The sequence below is a fragment of the Melitaea cinxia genome, chromosome 23, assembly GCF_905220565.1.
Source record: "Melitaea cinxia chromosome 23, ilMelCinx1.1, whole genome shotgun sequence".
In the NCBI taxonomy this organism is placed as follows: domain Eukaryota; kingdom Metazoa; phylum Arthropoda; class Insecta; order Lepidoptera; family Nymphalidae; genus Melitaea; species Melitaea cinxia.
This window is the reverse complement of record NC_059416.1, coordinates 6,929,285-6,946,968: the sequence shown is the minus strand read 5'-3', so window position 1 is coordinate 6,946,968 and position 17,684 is coordinate 6,929,285. Positions and strand designations below refer to the sequence as shown.

The 17,684-nt window shown below is 34.9% G+C and overlaps 3 protein-coding genes across 3 annotated transcripts; 2 read left to right on the top strand and 1 right to left on the bottom strand.

Moving 5' to 3' along the window:
• Window positions 1-136: 136 nt before the first annotated feature.
• Window positions 137-5,503, top strand: LOC123664987. The gene is made up of 10 exons (XM_045599352.1): window positions 137-140; window positions 1,458-1,576; window positions 1,862-2,013; window positions 2,129-2,211; window positions 2,481-2,698; window positions 3,405-3,572; window positions 3,985-4,152; window positions 4,734-4,906; window positions 5,069-5,146; window positions 5,341-5,503. Exons 1-10 carry the CDS (start codon window positions 137-139, stop codon window positions 5,501-5,503), a joined length of 1,326 nt encoding a protein of 441 aa, XP_045455308.1.
• Window positions 5,504-6,746: 1,243 nt separating this feature from the next.
• On the top strand, window positions 6,747-10,657 carry LOC123664986. Its single transcript, XM_045599351.1, has 9 exons — window positions 6,747-6,792; window positions 6,859-7,046; window positions 7,841-8,075; window positions 8,691-8,902; window positions 8,976-9,158; window positions 9,286-9,441; window positions 10,079-10,251; window positions 10,394-10,468; window positions 10,627-10,657. Exons 1-9 carry the CDS (start codon window positions 6,747-6,749, stop codon window positions 10,655-10,657), a joined length of 1,299 nt encoding a protein of 432 aa, XP_045455307.1.
• A 1,246-nt stretch (window positions 10,658-11,903) lies between these two features.
• Window positions 11,904-16,675, bottom strand: LOC123665181. The gene is made up of 4 exons (XM_045599526.1): window positions 16,549-16,675; window positions 12,870-13,043; window positions 12,338-12,493; window positions 11,904-12,122 (listed from the first exon to the last, which is right to left on the bottom strand). Exons 1-4 carry the CDS (start codon window positions 16,606-16,608, stop codon window positions 11,946-11,948), a joined length of 567 nt encoding a protein of 188 aa, XP_045455482.1. The 5' UTR covers window positions 16,609-16,675; the 3' UTR covers window positions 11,904-11,945.
• Between the last annotated feature and the right edge of the window lie 1,009 nt (window positions 16,676-17,684).

Sequence of the window (17,684 nt, the reverse complement as noted above, 5' to 3'; positions counted from 1 at the left end):
CGGTCATTTTAATATTACAAACAGACACTCCAATTTTATTTATTTGTATAGATAAAAACTATTTATTTCATGTTATCTTAGTATCACTGATCTTATCTTTGCCACTGTTAACATTTATTTTTGTATTTATACCAGTATGCGTATTTTATATATCACATCCGTATCACACGTCTGTCTAATGGCAAGAAGTTATCCATAGCCTATGGATATGGCCTTCAACTAGGAGCTCTAGCTACCTCATTTAACAAAGGAAAACAACATTACTTGAAAGTAGTTATTATATAGTTTTGATAATCTTTAAGATTAAGGCACTTACGGCTGTCTTAAGATTTTAAACACAAATATTGTGAAGTTAATAAAATCGTTTTTACTATCTATACCTACTTAAGTAAAAAGAATTACCATTGTTTTTTTAATAAATTAAATTCCTATGTGTCTTAGACGAGGGTTCCACAAGGTTGAATTTTAGATGCACATTATCCCATATTTACTTTCAAATTAATTTGGTGAAATACGCAATACATAAGTAAAGACCTGCACCCTGGTACCTGAACTGTGGACCTGAGTACTTTGAAAGTACGAGGATATGATACTTACATAGATGTATACAAAATCATCATCATCATCATCATCATTACAGCCTATACAGTCCACTGCTGGTCTCCACAAGTTTACGCCAAAAATAACGTGAACTCATGTGTTTTGCCCATAGTCACCACGTTGGGCAGGCGGGTTGGTGACCGCAGTACTGGCTTTGTCGCACCGAAGACGCTGCTGCCCGTCTTCGACCTGTGTATTTCAAAGCCAGTACCTGGATGGCTATCCCGCCTCCGGTCGGCTTTTTAAGTTCCAAGGTGGTAGCGGAACTGTGTTATCCCTTAGTCGCCTCTTACGACACCCACGGGAAGAGAGGGGGTGGCTATATTCTTTAGTACCGTAGCCACACAGTACACAGTATACAAAATGTCTTATCTAAACTGGGTCAAGCATTTAAAAAGAGCGTTATATTAAATAAAAGTTGAGGTGTTTGAGGCATCCACAACCAGTGCTAGTGATGGTTGCTGATTAATTGATTCTAAATGCTTTAATGAAATAACGATACAAAATTGAGATTAATTTATTATTAACTATCTTATGAGAGTTATAAAGTTAACTTACTGCCATTTTTCATTAAAATTACTGTAGGGAAAATTAATGCACCTGAAAACAATAAAATATGAATGCAAGGCGTGAAATTGAAAACAAGATATTGTTTCCTTTTGTTAAAAGCTCCAAAGATCATGAAGACTATAATATGCTTTATTACTCTACCTATTTTATTATTAATTCGTAAGTTATATTTAATCAATCTATCTGTACCTGTTATATCAAAACATAGTATTTGTTTATTTTTCGGTTCATGCTTATTATAATCCACAAACTAATATGACTAAAAACTTCAAATTCGATCGTAATAGTTACAGATGTCAAGGCTATTGAAGTTGCAACTCATATACCACCAGTAGTGGACAAAATTCTAAATGAAACTCGAAGAATTATAAACGGCGAAGAAGTTAGAGACGGCAGGGCTTACATGGTATGAGAAATCTTAATGAGACGTAAAATATAGTAAACTTAAAAACTGCTATAATAAATCTGCATAGATCTGATAAAATTAAAATGTATGTGATTAAGTATCTTTTATATATATATAAAAGATACTTAATTTCTCTCTAATAAATCTTTTATATATATATAAAAGATACTTAATTGGAACTGCTGATGGGAGTCCTTAAATCTATAAAATTTTTAGGAATAGGTAACCAATTATCGAATTTATTTACTGCTAACACAAAATATTCATCCTCTTTCATTTATATAGGTATACCTAAAACTTCCGCGTAGTAACAAAAAAACTCCTAACTACCGTTCATGGTTGTGCGGTGGAGTGATTATCCATGAAGAGTACATATTAACTTCGGCAGCGTGTATCGAAGATGCTGAACATTTCTATGTCGTTTCTGGAACCTATAAGTATGTCTAAACTTAAATATATTTTAATTACTATGACTTTATAATTAGGTATCAAGTTGTCATATTGATTATAAGTTAAACAATTGAAAATTGAGTAAATAAACTTTCTTTGTAGATATTCTGATGAAGATGACAGATATAACAATCCTTGTATTAAAAACGGTGCAAAGAAAGCCATATGGAAGTGTGTTCCTAAAAGTACGTAAAATAACATTTCTGCATATATGATTAATTTGTTATATAAAAATATAGGTTAGCTGTTTTACCATAAATTTAATATTATAAAGTCATATGTAAATAACCATGAGGTTAAAAAAATTATAAACATTATTTAACTTGCTTCTGGTAAAGCAGGCATCCATAAGCTCTGATAACTGCTTATTTGGCACCGTTACGTTGTAGTATAAAAAACGAAATAGACGTGACACTGTCAGATTTTTAACAGAAATAAAACACCAAATTTTTAGATTACGTATTTGATGGTCACGAAAATGATAACATTAGATGGATGAACAACGACATAGCTGTTGTTAAGATAGAAGATGGCTTCGACTTCAATCGTCGTATACGAGGATGTGATTTCATACCAAAACCAATTTGCTATAACAATCAAAGTCAAACTTTAGAGAACCCTGGTACTGTCGTTAGTATAGCTGGCTGGGGAACCACCTCTAGATACAACGACGTTAGTAATTTTTAATGTTTCTTACCGTTAAATAGCTGTCCTGATCTACATGTTAAAGATGAAAAAGTAGTGTCATCAAAACATTTTTTTAAATTCTTTAATTCTTTTTTGATATCAATTATAAAAGCGACCGAAGGTTGCAAAAAAAAAGCAAAGTTTAATTTAAAATTAAATTTATTATTACTAAATTATAATTAATTTGACGTGACAATTGTTCGATGTTAGAAACAAGAGTGACTTAAAATTAAAGAAGCATCGTTCAGTCGGGGCTTCGGGTTGTGTTGCATTCTTCGTGTTGGATCGTTTTCACATGGTGCCCAGGTGCGAAACTTTCGCAACAAGCTCCGGCTAACGATTCGAATCATGGGAATTTTTCGGAGCAAACTCCGGTCAGCAAATCCTGGCGTAGAGCGTTTCATAACATACCTATAACTTTTTAACATTGTCGTCAATTTTGTTTTCTTGTCTGCAGCAAATGTATTTGTAGTTGTTGTTGTTTTATCTGCATCAAAAACCTTTTATCTGAATGAATATAACTCAATTTCAAATAATTAATTATTAATATTGTGGATATTGCGTACTGCCGTTGCGGATATATTCAAAAATTTCATTAGCTTCTGTATTCCAAGCAATTTCTAAATAATTATACATTTTTCTCATTATTTTCATCATTTTGCAAAATATATTCCTGCAACAATTTTCACAGTGGGTGAGCCGACGAAAAGACAATCAGCAGAATCTTCTAGAAGCACACGTAGAAATTATTCCCAAAAACAGATGCAAGCGTCGCTGGGGCTCGAGATATCATAATATTATTGATAACTACATGATATGCACTAAAGATATAGGACAGACCATGTCTGAAATTTGTAACGTATGTTTAAAACTTCTTAATATTTATTATTTGTTATTCATAACATGCTATTTGGTATAATAAATTCAACATAAATTTTAAATTAACTTGTATTTTTCAAACAATAGTTTGGTATTTTTTATATTTATTGCAAAATTTTAAAATATTGTTGGAAGTGACATAAGATATTTATTCCAATTTTTATTATTAATGAAGAAGGTCTAATTTCATCTTCATTTACTCTTAATTCGAAATTCAGATTCGTAACTAAGTCTTTGTATGATGTTTGAAGCTGAATCTTATTTGGATTTATTTAATTTGATGCATCTGGATGTACTAATTAATGATGGCTATGACAAAATAAAATCAATTTGAGGTTCGAAAATCTATAGAATTTACTTTTTATAAGTGAAAACTCCACATTGAATTTCAGGAGAAATATGTTGACTGTCAAGACATCAGTTACTCAGATGAAGATGACGGGAGAAGAGATATCAAAGTAACTAAAACTGAAAAAGTACCCACTAATCTAGTAATGCATTCAGCCTACCACAACGAGTCTAGACGGTATAGTACTCAGGCTGATGGAGGATTTTGTGAAGTATGTTATTCTATTACTTCGACAAATAACTCAAAATAAGTTTCGTTTTTCATTCATGATATTTTATAATTATACTAGATGTGCCCTGCGTTTTCGCTCACGTTAATTAAGGAAAAAAGATGTACTAAAATATTATATAGCCTATAGCCTTCTTCGATAAATGGGCTATCTAACATTGAAAGAATTTAAGAAAATCGGACCAGTAGTTCCTGAGATTAGCGCGATCAAGGAAACAAACAAACAAACTCTTCAGCTTTATATTATTAGTCTGCGCTATGATACATTGCGTGATGATAATTTGCTTTACAATATTGCTACGACAATCGTCAAATATTGGAGTAACTGATCTTTTTTATTTAGCTAGCTACAATCAAAAAGTTTTAAGCTGGTTTTTAATTTTAATTTTAATTTTTATTTAGATTTGCTCTCTACTTTGGCTATTTAATCTAATGCTCTATAGATATACTCGTATCTATTTCTCTACATATCAAAATTCATTAAAATGTAGTCTTTTGTAATTCGATGTAAATTTTTTTAAAGGAAATTTTAGCCATTTTTGTATAGAAAAGACGTTATTTCAGAATGATCACGGTGGCCCACTCGTATATGGCACTGGTGTAAATTCCATCGTAATTGGAATAATTTCTGCCTGTCTTGTCAAGGAGCGCACCAACAAATGTTACGGACCATTCCTCTATACCAGTATTTATAAGAATCGACAGTTTATCTCTTGCGCTATTTATAAGGATGTGGAGTAAGTGACATTTTAGTTAACATGTAACTTTTTAGTAATTTGTTTGTTTTAATTTTGTCAATAGAAATATTTTGAATAAAATATTGATTTTCTTATTCAATATTGTCACTACCATTTTTTTAATAATAACGCTTAAAATAACGCTTTTTTTTAAAATTCCAGGCCTAAGTGTAGACGCCAATTTAGATCTGGAATCACCCATGTCGAAAAAGTTTTATCTTGGAAGAATCATCCCGATGGGTAATACGAATTTTCAAACATATTATTGTAATAAGTAACAAAAAGCGCACCTTTAGTGATCTTTTAGATTAAAATGATTTTTGAAAGGTTCATTATTAAGTTCTTTGCTTTTTCCACCAACCGAATTAATAGAGTTGTCATTTATACCAGACATAATTATAATTATCTATTAATCACTTTTATTTTGTTTCCAGTCCAGCTAAAAATGAAATAGATACAAAACCTGCGCAAGTGGTTCAAAGAGCGAATGAAGATATTGACAGAGACAAAGTCTATTCGGAAAGTGGTTTTATTCAACGAGCTGAAAAACAAGCTAAAACGATATCAAATGTTAGTGATACTGTAAAATCTGTGTAACCATTCATTGAATAAATATCTTGTACAATAAGTTTGTTTTGACCTTCATAATAGCAACCATATACAGTTATACACCAAATACATAAGGTACTAATTATATGAAAATTTTAAGAATACTATCAAGAGAGATTTATTTTATTTTATCAACTAAAATCAGCAATACCTTTAAGATTAATAAATACTACTAGTGGAATAATATGAGTATTATCTAAGTTTCTTCATCGTCTTACTAAATAAAAATTGCCTTCACATGCTATTGCATAATGTAGGTACTGTTTACTAAAACAATTTGAGTTGAAAGGGTAGAAGTAACACAACCTGAGTTTTTCAGCTATAGAGTATTATTTCATACAATACTAAGATTCCTCTCTTAATAATAGTCTTAATAGCAAAGACTGCAGCCGTGGCGTAACTAATTTATAAGGAAACTCTGTATTAAATTCTGCTCGATATCTCGCAATTATTTCATCTATACTAATAAATAAAATTGGATTTGTAATATTAAAATAACCTCTTTTTACTAAATGCATATGGATGTATACACATTACATATACCAAATAACATTTTTTACAATTTTTGACTGTCTGTCTGTTGTTCTGGCTAATGTTGGCTGGCTCTGAAACGGCTGGATCGATTTTGACGAGACTTTCACTGGTTATCTGCCAGCTGATGTAATATGGAGTAACTTAGGCTACTTTGATTTTAGATTTTTTATTTTATTTTTTAACTCTGCGAACTGAACAATAACTTTTTTGTTAAATTCCACGCGGACGAAGTCGCGGGCACAGCTATTCTGTGATAAAACATGAAAGACCCGATGCAGTAAAATCTTATAATGGTTATGAATTTTACAAATTAAACAAAAATTGTTACGTACATTTTTGTTATAACCCATATTGGGTTTTTGTATTTTATAAGGACTTAAATGTTATGATTATAGTTGGTGGTCGTATACTTTGATAGGTACTGAAAACTTGAATGTTTTTGATTTCTGACTACCCACGGAGTGTGATTCGATGATTTTAAAGCCATGGCTAAATATTGTATATTCAAGCAAGAAGCCTGTGTTCCACAACGACAGATGACGGCAACAACAATTAAAATTTTAATCATAAAAGTCTGTTTCATTTTAATTTATAAGCGGATGTTAATTTATTAAATGCAATTAAGCAAAACGAAAATACATTGATCAATTAATTTTCAATGAAATAATAATATTATTTTGATATTGGTTTCTCGAAAATGAAGACCACTACGCTTTTCCTTGCTACTGTTTTATTAGTCTTAGGTAAAATATAATAAAATATAAAGCGGATACGTTTTATTTCAAGTAAATGTTTTTATTTTTATCCAGGTATTGCATCTTCAAATCACACAAGTCAATTAGGACAAACTTCTCCTAAACCAGTAAATAGTAATACAACCCTCGAAGGGGAGAATGAAATCGCAGATGAGGGTTGGGAGTATGAAAACCAGTCTGTTGTTGATACGCGAAGAATACTGTATAGCAAAACAGTAGGAATAGGCAAGAGGCCTTATATGGTAAGTATGATGTTCGTAGATTAAAGGATTTTTTTATTACATACACATACGGTTGTCTGTTACAATGCATGGTATGCAATTTAATGTTCATGTTATAGGTAACTGCCAACTGATATAGCTAAATATTTATTTGGATAAATACACATAGAAATAACACGTATATAAATAAATAAATAGAAATAGTACACGAAATCTCAGACGGGGATCGAACCCACAACCCACGGGGCAGAAAAAAGGGCACTACAAGCTGCACCAACAGGCTAATCAAAAATTACATCAACATATAAATTACATACAAATTACATCGTTGAACTTCATTTGGTGAACGAAAACAAATAATATATAGAGTAAGACATAAACGATTTTTACCAATAAAGTGATTGAAATAGTCCATGAGCTTTGGATAAACCTCTTTTGTAAAAGAGATAGACCGAAGGAGAAAAGAGAGAAACCACCATATTGATCCACTACATGTCAGCTATCGGTAAGCTACCTAATAATACGATCATAGTCAGAAGTTTATGATATTACGGGAACAATCGACACTCGACAGTCGACGACGACTTTACGCTCTGTCTCAGTTTCGACTGAGGTATATGGCCAAACATTCATCTCGTAAGTAAAACTCAAGACTAGTGGGCTTTAGTGAAATTTTCGTATTTTGTTTTACATTAGAGCAGAGTCAACTGTTGTCAGGTTATAAAAAATTTTAATGTTTAAAAAACAAAATTCTTTCTGCAAAACAATCTTGTAGTAGGTTCCTACATTTTCCCTTAATATTTCACTTAAATCAGGTGTACCTCCAACTTACTAAAGAATCAGCCAAAGCTCACAAATATCGCGGTTGGCTCTGCGGCGGAGTCATACTTAATCAATACTACGTCCTGACATCTGCAGCTTGTGTGGAAGATGCAGATAAATTCTACATTGTGTCCGGTACAACAAAATATGTGGATAGTTTTGACTACAAAACCGATGACTGTGTTTGTAAGCACAGACGAAAAGTTGTTTGGAAATGTATTCCTAAGAGTAAGTATCGCTATAAAGTAAAAACTAAAACAATTTTTTGAAGTAAAACTTCTTTATGTACGCTTGACTTGAGGAGTAAACTGGTGAAGGCGTGATGAGAGCGTTACGAAGAGCGTGACGGGCGAGGCGAATGGAAGTTGAGAGGGAGATATAAGTTAGAGCTAAAGAAGTTTTACTTCAGTCGTGTGGTCTAAAGCATAGTCATTTTTTTTTGTGCTCGTGCTGTGTGGCTACGGCACTAAAGAATTTAGCCACCCCCTCTCTTCCCGTGGGTGTCGTAAGAGGCGACTAAGGGATAACAAGGTTCCACAACCATCTTGGAACTTAAGAAGCCGACCGATGGCGGGATAGCCATCCAACTGCTGGCTTTGAAATACACAGGCCGAAGACGGGCAGCAGCGTCTTTGGTGCGACAAAGCCAGTACTGCGGTCACCAACCCGCCTGCCCAGCGTGGTGACTATGGGCAAAACACATGAGTTCACGTTATTTTTGACGTAAACTTGTGGAGGCCTATGTCCAGCAGTGGACTGTATAGGCTGTAATGATTTTTTTTTGTATATCGCAGTAACCGTGTAGCGTTTGATATAATAACTTACTTTACTTTTACGTTATAGATTACAAATTTGATTTTCAAGACAGTATTAAGTGGTCCTCAAATGATATAGCCATCGTGAAAGTAGACAAACCTTTCAAACTAGGAGTGACTGAGAAAGGATGCGAATTCGCAACTGATCTTATTTGCTACAACAATGTTAGTAGGGATCTAGAAAAGGCAGGAACCAAAGGCTTTATAACTGGATGGGGAAGCGGTAATAATTTTAGAGAGGTAAAAAAAGTGACTTAACTTAGATATTGTAATTTTTTTCTTAAATTTAAATAACTTTCACGATTGTCATCAGGGAGTTTATCGTCGCCAAAATTTACACATACCACAGAATGCTAAGGTTTTACAAGAGGCAAAAGTTTGCATAATGGACAACGAACAGTGCGCCAAAAAATGGGCTCAAAAATTCAGAAATATCATAACACAGTACATGATATGCACTAAAGATGTTATGAAACGCCTCAGCGAAATTTGCGACGTAAGAATTTTTTCTTTGAATTTATTTCATGTATAATATGTATGTAGGTATGTAAATGCCATTTAGTTAAACAAACCTTATCATCCACAATTAAGTAATTAATTTAATAGATTATTATATTTAATAGAAACGATATGCGAACTGCACGGACGTGGAAAGACGTCAATTAGAACAAGAAAATGACCAAGATCATTCTCTTGTACATGTTGATTTAGGACGACATCTCCGTGACCCTGAAGATTATACTGCACGACGATCGACTAAGCAAGGAGGTTTCTGTGAGGTAACCTATTTTGGTTTGTTTGGTTACGGATTTTATATTGACTTAGGATACAGCAGGATACATCTCGCTCAACGTCTGGAGCAGATCGACTGGGGAAGTTCCTCGACCTTACACAAAATCACAGCGAAATAATGCTGCTCTTAATTAGTGTAGTGTTCTTGTGGTGAATCAATCCTGGCAATGATGGCCAAATCTCCTTCTGGACTTGTGATGGTCCTGGAGTTGCTGACGTCTATAAGCTACGGCAATCGCTTAACATCAGGTTAGATGTACGCTTATTGCCAACCTAGTTATTTCAGAAAGTAAGATATTTTTCAATTTGAAATAAGAACTAAATTTATCTTAATTAAGAGCCAGGTTTTCTAAAATGAAATACCTTTCTTTCTAGACATTTGTTTAAGCCTCGTGTGTTCAATATCACCAGTCTATTACACTACTCTGCTGGATGTAAGACAGGGTATTTCAGTAAATGCAAAGGGATTGGGTTTTCTGATATTAATTTCTTAAAATCTGCTATAGAAAATTTTAACAAACCACATTCAATATTCTCACATGGCATTAGTAACCAATTTTTCATAGCATGACTTTTTGGATGGTTAATTTAAGAACCTTTTAACATTAATGGTACAATTTTTAGAACGATCACGGTGGTCCTCTCATAGTAAAGTACCAGGGTAAAGAACGTGTGGTTGGAGTCATATCCGCATGTAAGATCGACCCGAAGAGTCACAGTTGCCACGGACCCTTCCTCTACACCAGCGTCTTCAAGAACCGACAATTTATATCTTGTGCAATTAACAAGGAAGTTGAGTGAGTATCACTGAATATTTACATAAATCACTGAATTTTTTTTTATATTTTAAAGAATAGCATGAGCTTAAGCTTTGACTAACAATTGGTGTTTAATACTGTGTGTATTATTTTAATTTTTATACATATATTTTTTTAACAGAGAAAGCTGTAGAAGAGTTTTCCGTACCGGAATAACTCACGAAGAATGGTCTGTCGAGTGGAACAAGGAAGACGAGTAATATTGTTCTTTTTTGTTTATTTACTTAGTTATTGTTATGCATTACTTTAGAGATACTAAGAAAATAATTCAAGTGTTTGTCAATATGTATCTCATATCTAAAATATAAATGTACATATTTTAAAATAGATTTGTCTTATTTATTTTATTTGCAGTGATGATGATGATAAAGCAGATGACAGGTAAAATTCAAAATTAGCATTTTTGGTATTAAATTTATTATAAGTACACGAAAAATTACCTACCTACTAATAATTTTTTAGGGACGATGAACATAAAGATATACTAAGAGAGAAGTAATAAAATAAATCTAAAATGTCGTTTTCTCTACTTTTAACGTACATAAGCTTAATAAAAATATTAATTGTTATATCTATTATAGAGAGAAAGCAGAGAAACATACAGAAAGCTCTGAAAGTGGCAATAAAGAAGATACAATTATAACTGGTCATATTATACAAAAAAATGATGAAACTTCTCGAGTCAAAAAGACAAGAAGCAAAAGATATGCTAACGATCACAGTAAGAATAATAAAGGTGATTCCAAGAAACATAGCCTTCGTGCACGCGACGAAGTGTTTTACGAATCAAGTCGTGATGAAAACGTCAATGACCCAGATGATGAATAGAATGAGGGGACAATAAATGATATTTTATCTCGATTAATAGTTTTATTTAAGGTAACATTGAACTAAACTACCTAAATCATTTTAGTGGACTCAAAATTTATCACTAGGTAGAATTGGGCACAGTCCAAGTTCCTAAGTACAAATTTCCAACACATGAATAAAATTCAAGTGTCTATCTGTGATTTCAAAATAACTGTGTTTTATCAGGTGCATTTAGTTATTTATACGATACTAAATCACAAACAAATGATTTTAAAATTTTTGTCTGTCCTTCTGTTTATCTGAGCTAATCTACTGAACGGCTAAACTGATTTTTATGGTACGTTCATTAAAAGATAGACAATATTGTGGACATAGGGTACTTTATATCCTGAAATTCCCGCGAAATCGGGATCTACGCGAGAAAATCACGTGTTTTTGAATATTTTTCTATTAAATACGACTTTTACAACTAAGATATTATAAAGCTGAAAAGTTTGATTTTTTTGTTTAGTACTACAGGTACACAAGTACCTACAGGTACAGGTTCCAAATAAAAAATTATTTTTAGGTATGTCTATTTACCAAGGAATGCTACAGACTGTTTTTTCCTCACATTAATGCCGGTGAAACCGTGCGGCACAGCTAGTTTAGTGATAAAATATTTAATTTCGTAGTTTATTTAAAAAATAATGGTGTTTGAATGATATCTTGTGTCATCTCATTTTTCTTATATTTAATTTTTAACCAGACATATTAAAATATAAAAGTTACGTGGTGGTAAGGAGAAAGGTAGGAAACAGGCAAAATAAAAAGTCTCTTAATTTTAGCCAAACATATTAATCATCACATAACAATAATAATTTTTACAAAGGTTCAATGATAAAATCGAGCTTAAGACATGCTATGAATATTTTCTCATTTAAGCAGTTACTTTCCGGGTTATTATAAATGTTCATCGTAACCTGGTAACGGCCAGCGGTCGCGCTGTTGATCGGCAAATCCTTTGTGTATGGTACAAAATCTTGAATGGCGAAAGTATTCTGAAGATTAAAAAAATAAGTATATGTGTACTTTTTCATCTACGAAACGAAAGGTATTTGGCACAATTAAATGTTTTGATTTCGATTATACAATTAAGAAATACAAAATTTAAGACAGCGCTAATAGCAGTAAGTGGTAATAAATAATAAAATAGATGATGCAGTATTGTCGTATAATAAATCCTACAATGCAAAATATCGTTACATTTACTTACCGGTGGAAATGGGCATTTCTCAGGAAATCCGAAGCATTTTAAATATTCAGCGTAAGGGCTCTCCATATCTTGTATTTCTTTACATAAATCACATATTTCATGAGATGCAAACATTTCAAAGCTACCGCCGATGTCCTTTTCTATTACCACTTCCAACTGAAAATCATCTGGTTTTGGTAACTTTTAAAAAAAATAAATAAATTTTCTGTTCTTTTTTATCTACCTATGAGTATTTTGAGTGCTAGGTAGGTATAAATACTTCCGGAACGAATCTACCCATCAAATATATCAATTGATTAAAACGAGCTATATCTGCTCGATTAATTACCATCTACAATAAAAACTTAGGTTACGGAGTTGATTCCTATTGGCACATTTGCTGGTGTACACGATTGGTCTCTATTTAATGTATTGATATGTTTCTTGTTTTTCTTTGTATATTTTTTCCTTAGAATGCTTTAAGCCCAAATTAATGCCTACCTATAGGGGATAAAGTCAATAATTCTTAGTAACGTGATTAATTACAAAATACCATAGTAGCAGTTTGAATTCCTTTGTGGAATTCTATGGATCCAGTCATATAGGTCGTCGTTTCGTTGTGCCGTTTCACTTCCACCCGGGAAGTGTCTATGAATTTTTGGCTGTCTTCATCTGAGCAAACGTAAATTGGTGAATCAAAATTCAGAATGTAACCGTCATCTGTAATCTGTGCAAAAATATAAATATTTTTTCATATAATTTATGAAGTAAGGCATACCAGGAAGTGCACACCAAAATCTGTACAAGTACAGAGTAAAACTGTTCTTGTACTACTTGCACACCAAAAACCCAGTACGAAAACAGTTTTACTCTGTACTTATACAGGTTTTTGGTGTGCAGTAAAGAGTACACTTACTACTTGTGTAGCTTTTGTATTGAACAATCTTAGTGTTGACTTTCTTCTTGTCAGTATTACTTACGATACTGAAATGTATACCGTATATATGGACGCTAACACAAGGAGTATTGCAACTGGGTTACCAAACCTAACTCCCTTACCATTCCCCGGTGCTCTGGCTACCTTACTCACCACAGGAGCACAGCACTACTGGAGAGTACATTAAGCTATGATCTTCTGTAAATTTGAATGTAACTGTGACTTCCCCATTCGGGCTGCTCCAAATTTTGACCTACATATTTTTTTTTTTTATTTTTTTTATTCTAATCCTCCGATATGAGTGTCGGAGCCTGTATTTACTAGTTTCTCTTCCATACCAGTTCTCGCATTTATTCTTCTCGCACTTTCATTCCGCATACTTTATCTTTCTAGCATTCATCATCTTTCGCACATAGGGTGGGTTCCCTCTACTTTTAAGTCCTAATTTCCTGCTATGATTACCTTACTTTACCTATTTATTATATTTCACATGGGTAAATAATTGCCACTCTTGGGTTTTAACATTCTTTGTTTTACAATGTTGATTATTTCTTAATTTCTAATTATTACTATTAAATAGTCTTAATGATATCTATTATCATTATTACAATTTTCTTATATTCTATTTTTGCAACACAAATTTTTGTTCATTCTTAATAAACTAAAGGGTCTTAATCTAGTATTATGGGATCTTAGTCTTATATTATTATATAGTAATTTTACATATCTTAGTCTATCGCTATGTTATTAGTACATGTCTTTCATTACACTTATTAACTACTTCAACTTTACTCTTGAACTTTACTTATTTTACAGTCTATTCTTAATTTTATATCCTTGCCCTAAACTTATCCTATCCTTATGCTATGCTATTATCTTATATGCTAATCATATAAAAATAGCATATTTGCCTGCATTCTGAATCAGGGACCATTGTTCCACTTGCGACCTCAAATAATATTGCAAGGATACAAATCATCCTCCGTCTGAGACCCTTTGTCTATCAATTATGCACTGTAACCCAATGCCGAAAACCTGCGCAGGAGTCGCCGTACGTGCACTCCCCTCTTGCTCTGCTGGAGTCTTGTCCCGCAACAAACACACAAGTTTCCTCCGGATCCAAGACCCCCACAGAGTATCTCGCGCATATTTTGCCAGGGGGTGGAGACTTCCTGCTGATACGCCACTGAACCGGCCATCGCACCTTCACGAGTACGCGATCGTTGACCGCGCCAGTTCGTCCCACTTGCTCCTGACGGGGCAGTCGCTGCTAAAGGCGTTGTGATCTAGCTTGTCCAGCTTTGCTCTTCGGCAGTTTCTGCAGGAGGGCGGGACGGCCTGCGCCCAGTCCGAGCACTCCATCTTCAGGTGCGGGCCGCCGCAGTGGCTGCACACGTCAACCGACTCCACACAAAACTTCCTGCTGTGCCCGTAGCCCAGGCATCGGGAGCACTGCACCAACGGGGACTGGTCCTCAGCCCTCACCCTCTGGAGGTCGATATGGACATACCCTTTACGGGTAATCCTATCCCAGAGGGCGGGCGAGGTCTCCAGAACCACGTGGGCCGCGTGCGGATTCCGAGCCCGTCGCCTGTAGCGGACCCTAGCCCTACCGGTCTCCTGGTCGAGGCCACAAAATAGTTCCGGATTCTGGTTCCTCAGGGCCTTCAATACGTCCTCGTCAGTGTTAACTGACGAGACGCCCCTCAGAACCAGAAGCGGGTCCCTGTTACTTACCTCCTCGACCAGGAGACCCTTACCTTTTTCTTCCACTCTCATTCGCGCTTTGTTTCTCTCTTCTTTCGTGCTGAAGGCCATCACTATTTTTCTATCCTTGGCCTTCTGCACTTTCTCGACCTTAACCCACCCCTCTTTGGCCTCCATTGTCTCCCTTAGCTGGGTAAGGACTTCCTCACCCGTCAATTGCTCGTTTGCTGACGAGATCACCAGCGAGTGTGAGGCAACCGGTCTCCTCGGCGGAGATCCGGCCGCCGCAACACTCGCGTAGGTTCTCTGTTCGACCACCGCTTCCTGCTGTTTGGTCAGTCTGTCCTGTAGGTCTTGGAGACGTTTTCCGTTCTCGATCAGGAGGCGGGTATGTTCGTCTAGTTTTAGACTCAGCGTGGAATCGAGTGCCACTTTTGGCATGGTTTCGGCAGCCGATGCCGTCGGCGAAGGCCCGCGCAGCGAGTGCTGCGAGTGCTCCCTGCTGGGGTTGAGTACCCTCACCTTCATCGCGTTTATCACTTCAAGCTCGTCCTCACTCGCCTCAAGCATCTTATAAAGTCCATCTACGGCTTCGCAAATCATCTCCTTGTATTCACGTTTCAGGTTTTTGGAGCCTGTTGTCGCCATCGCACACTTGCGGACCAACTCATCGGCTGCCTTGATCCTCGTTGACTTTCCAGTTTCTTCAACGGATCGCTGAGACAATCGGTGGGGATCGCACAGTACACCCATTTGCGGCGACTCCGGAGTCCCCATCGCCTCAGCTTTGTCCTTGCTGTATATAGGTGTAGGCCCTTTGATAGGGCCAGTCCGTAGCGGGAGCCTCGGGGCTGCCCCGTCCGTCGACCTCCTAGTTATCTTCACCGGTTTCGTAGACTGAGCCGTTCTGGCCTTACTTTGGGGGGGTGAGCGCAGACCGAACATATCGGAGGCGCGTCACAATACGTAAAATAAAAAGAATAAAAATAAATTATTATAAAATCTATATTCTATATATATACAAATGGTCAATATAGGGCAAAACAAATATTTTTGTTAAAAGTTAAAATGTTTACGGGAACGGCTCGTAAAAAGTCGCTCCCCGATCAAGGAGGCAGGCAAATATGCCCCGGTTCCTATATAACTTAATACTAAACTTAAATTATGAAAATGTAGAGAAAACTCTACCTTTTCGTCAAGGACTCTATGTAGAGTCACCACCCACAGTCAGCGTTATAGCTCTTCCTGCGAGCCCGTCAACGGTGAAAACCGCGCCTCGCTACGACCAGCGGTTCCCGAGATATCTTATCTTCTAATTTCGTTCTTAGACGGCACCTAAGACACGAACTACTTCTTTAAAATAAAGAAATTCGATATTTCGGGAACCGCTGATCGCAGGATCCCGTGCGTGGGTTCTCCGTAACGGGCTTTGTCTCCTCTATCCTCTCCCGGTCCAAAAAATGAGATCGGGGGGTTGACTCTACGTAGAGCCGCTTTGTGCTTCGACCTACATATTACCTGCTGTGCCCTACCACTCAAATAACAATAAGATGAAATATGTATTAGAAAAATACTTAACCGAACTTACCCCATCAGCAATAACATATTTATAAACGGCTATTAAGTATACAATTTCTAAAAGCAACATCTTCAAAATACGAAATAGGACAGTACAATCAGCAGTCACACCTTATATAACATTCTTTTATAACATTCTAAATATAGCGTGTTTCATCTGATTGAAGCCAATATCATTATAATGATAATGATAAATATCAACTAATATTACGAGTACATCATATTAAATATTAATGAAATATAATATATAGAGGTTTGTCACGCAACGACTAACATTTGAGTCATTATCTAAGGTTCGTTAATGAGAAAATGAAAACTATTTGTTACGGTTATTTGTAGACTTCCGGATGCAACTGTTTTATTTACTGTTGAGTAAAATGATGCTAACAGAACCAGGTATTTTATTACTAATACTGAATACTAGATGATCCAACAGTTGTTGCGCTGTTTTGTGAACTGTCAAACGTTTAGTCGAAATAAGTAGGTAATCGTTTTATTTCATGATTTTTTTATTTATTTCATCATTTCAGTCTATCACAGTCCACGGCTGGACAAAGGCATCCACAAGTTCACGCCGAAAATGGCGTATTGCGGCGTGAATTTGTATGGCTACATGAAAAATATTTTGATATGACGTTTGAAGGGGATGTCGATGTTAATATCACGATAGAATACGAAATTTTGCCTTAAAATGTAACTATGCACGAGTTGTTGAAATTTAACTTTAAAACGCGTGGTTAATAAAGTCTAAATCAAGTTTAAATGAAGAGCTATGAGCAAATATACTTGGAAAATCACATACTTCCCACCTACTTATTTATTTAACAAACTAGCTACGATACCCAGTTAGGGTATACAAATGAAACAAGTAAAATTATTTTAATAAGTAACTAACAAAATAACTAATAAACGAATGATTAATATTTTTAAACTAAAAAATTTTCATTTATCGATTGAAAATTCTTCTTGAATAAAATCGATTATTATTTCAAGTCAAATAGGTAACGTGTGAGAGAGTCACTAATAAACTTTCTTGAACTGTCAATAAGAAAAAATAAACGAATGTACAGAGTATAGTAGAATGTCGCAATTACTATTAAAATATCACTTATATCGACGTTTTTAAGGGCTAAAAAATAGCATTGG

Excerpts from the sequence above, each read along its gene's own strand:
- LOC123664986 (XM_045599351.1), top strand. The coding sequence starts at position 6,747 with ATGAAGACCACTACGCTTTTCCTTGCTACTGTTTTATTAGTCTTAG. Across the intron at positions 8,076-8,690 it reads TTGGAAATGTATTCCTAAGA|ATTACAAATTTGATTTTCAA; the intron begins GTAAGTATCGCT and ends TTTACGTTATAG. Across the intron at positions 8,903-8,975 it reads GCGGTAATAATTTTAGAGAG|GGAGTTTATCGTCGCCAAAA; the intron begins GTAAAAAAAGTG and ends GATTGTCATCAG.
- LOC123664987 (XM_045599352.1), top strand. Across the intron at positions 3,573-3,984 it reads CCATGTCTGAAATTTGTAAC|GAGAAATATGTTGACTGTCA; the intron begins GTATGTTTAAAA and ends ATTGAATTTCAG. Across the intron at positions 5,147-5,340 it reads TGGAAGAATCATCCCGATGG|TCCAGCTAAAAATGAAATAG; the intron begins GTAATACGAATT and ends TTTTGTTTCCAG.
- LOC123665181 (XM_045599526.1), bottom strand. The coding sequence starts at position 16,608 with ATGTTGCTTTTAGAAATTGTATACTTAATAGCCGTTTATAAATATGTT. Across the intron at positions 13,044-16,548 it reads AATATGTTATTGCTGATGGG|ATTACAGATGACGGTTACAT; the intron begins GTAAGTTCGGTT and ends ATTTTTGCACAG. Across the intron at positions 12,494-12,869 it reads GAATTCAAACTGCTACTATG|TTGGAAGTGGTAATAGAAAA; the intron begins GTATTTTGTAAT and ends GATGATTTTCAG.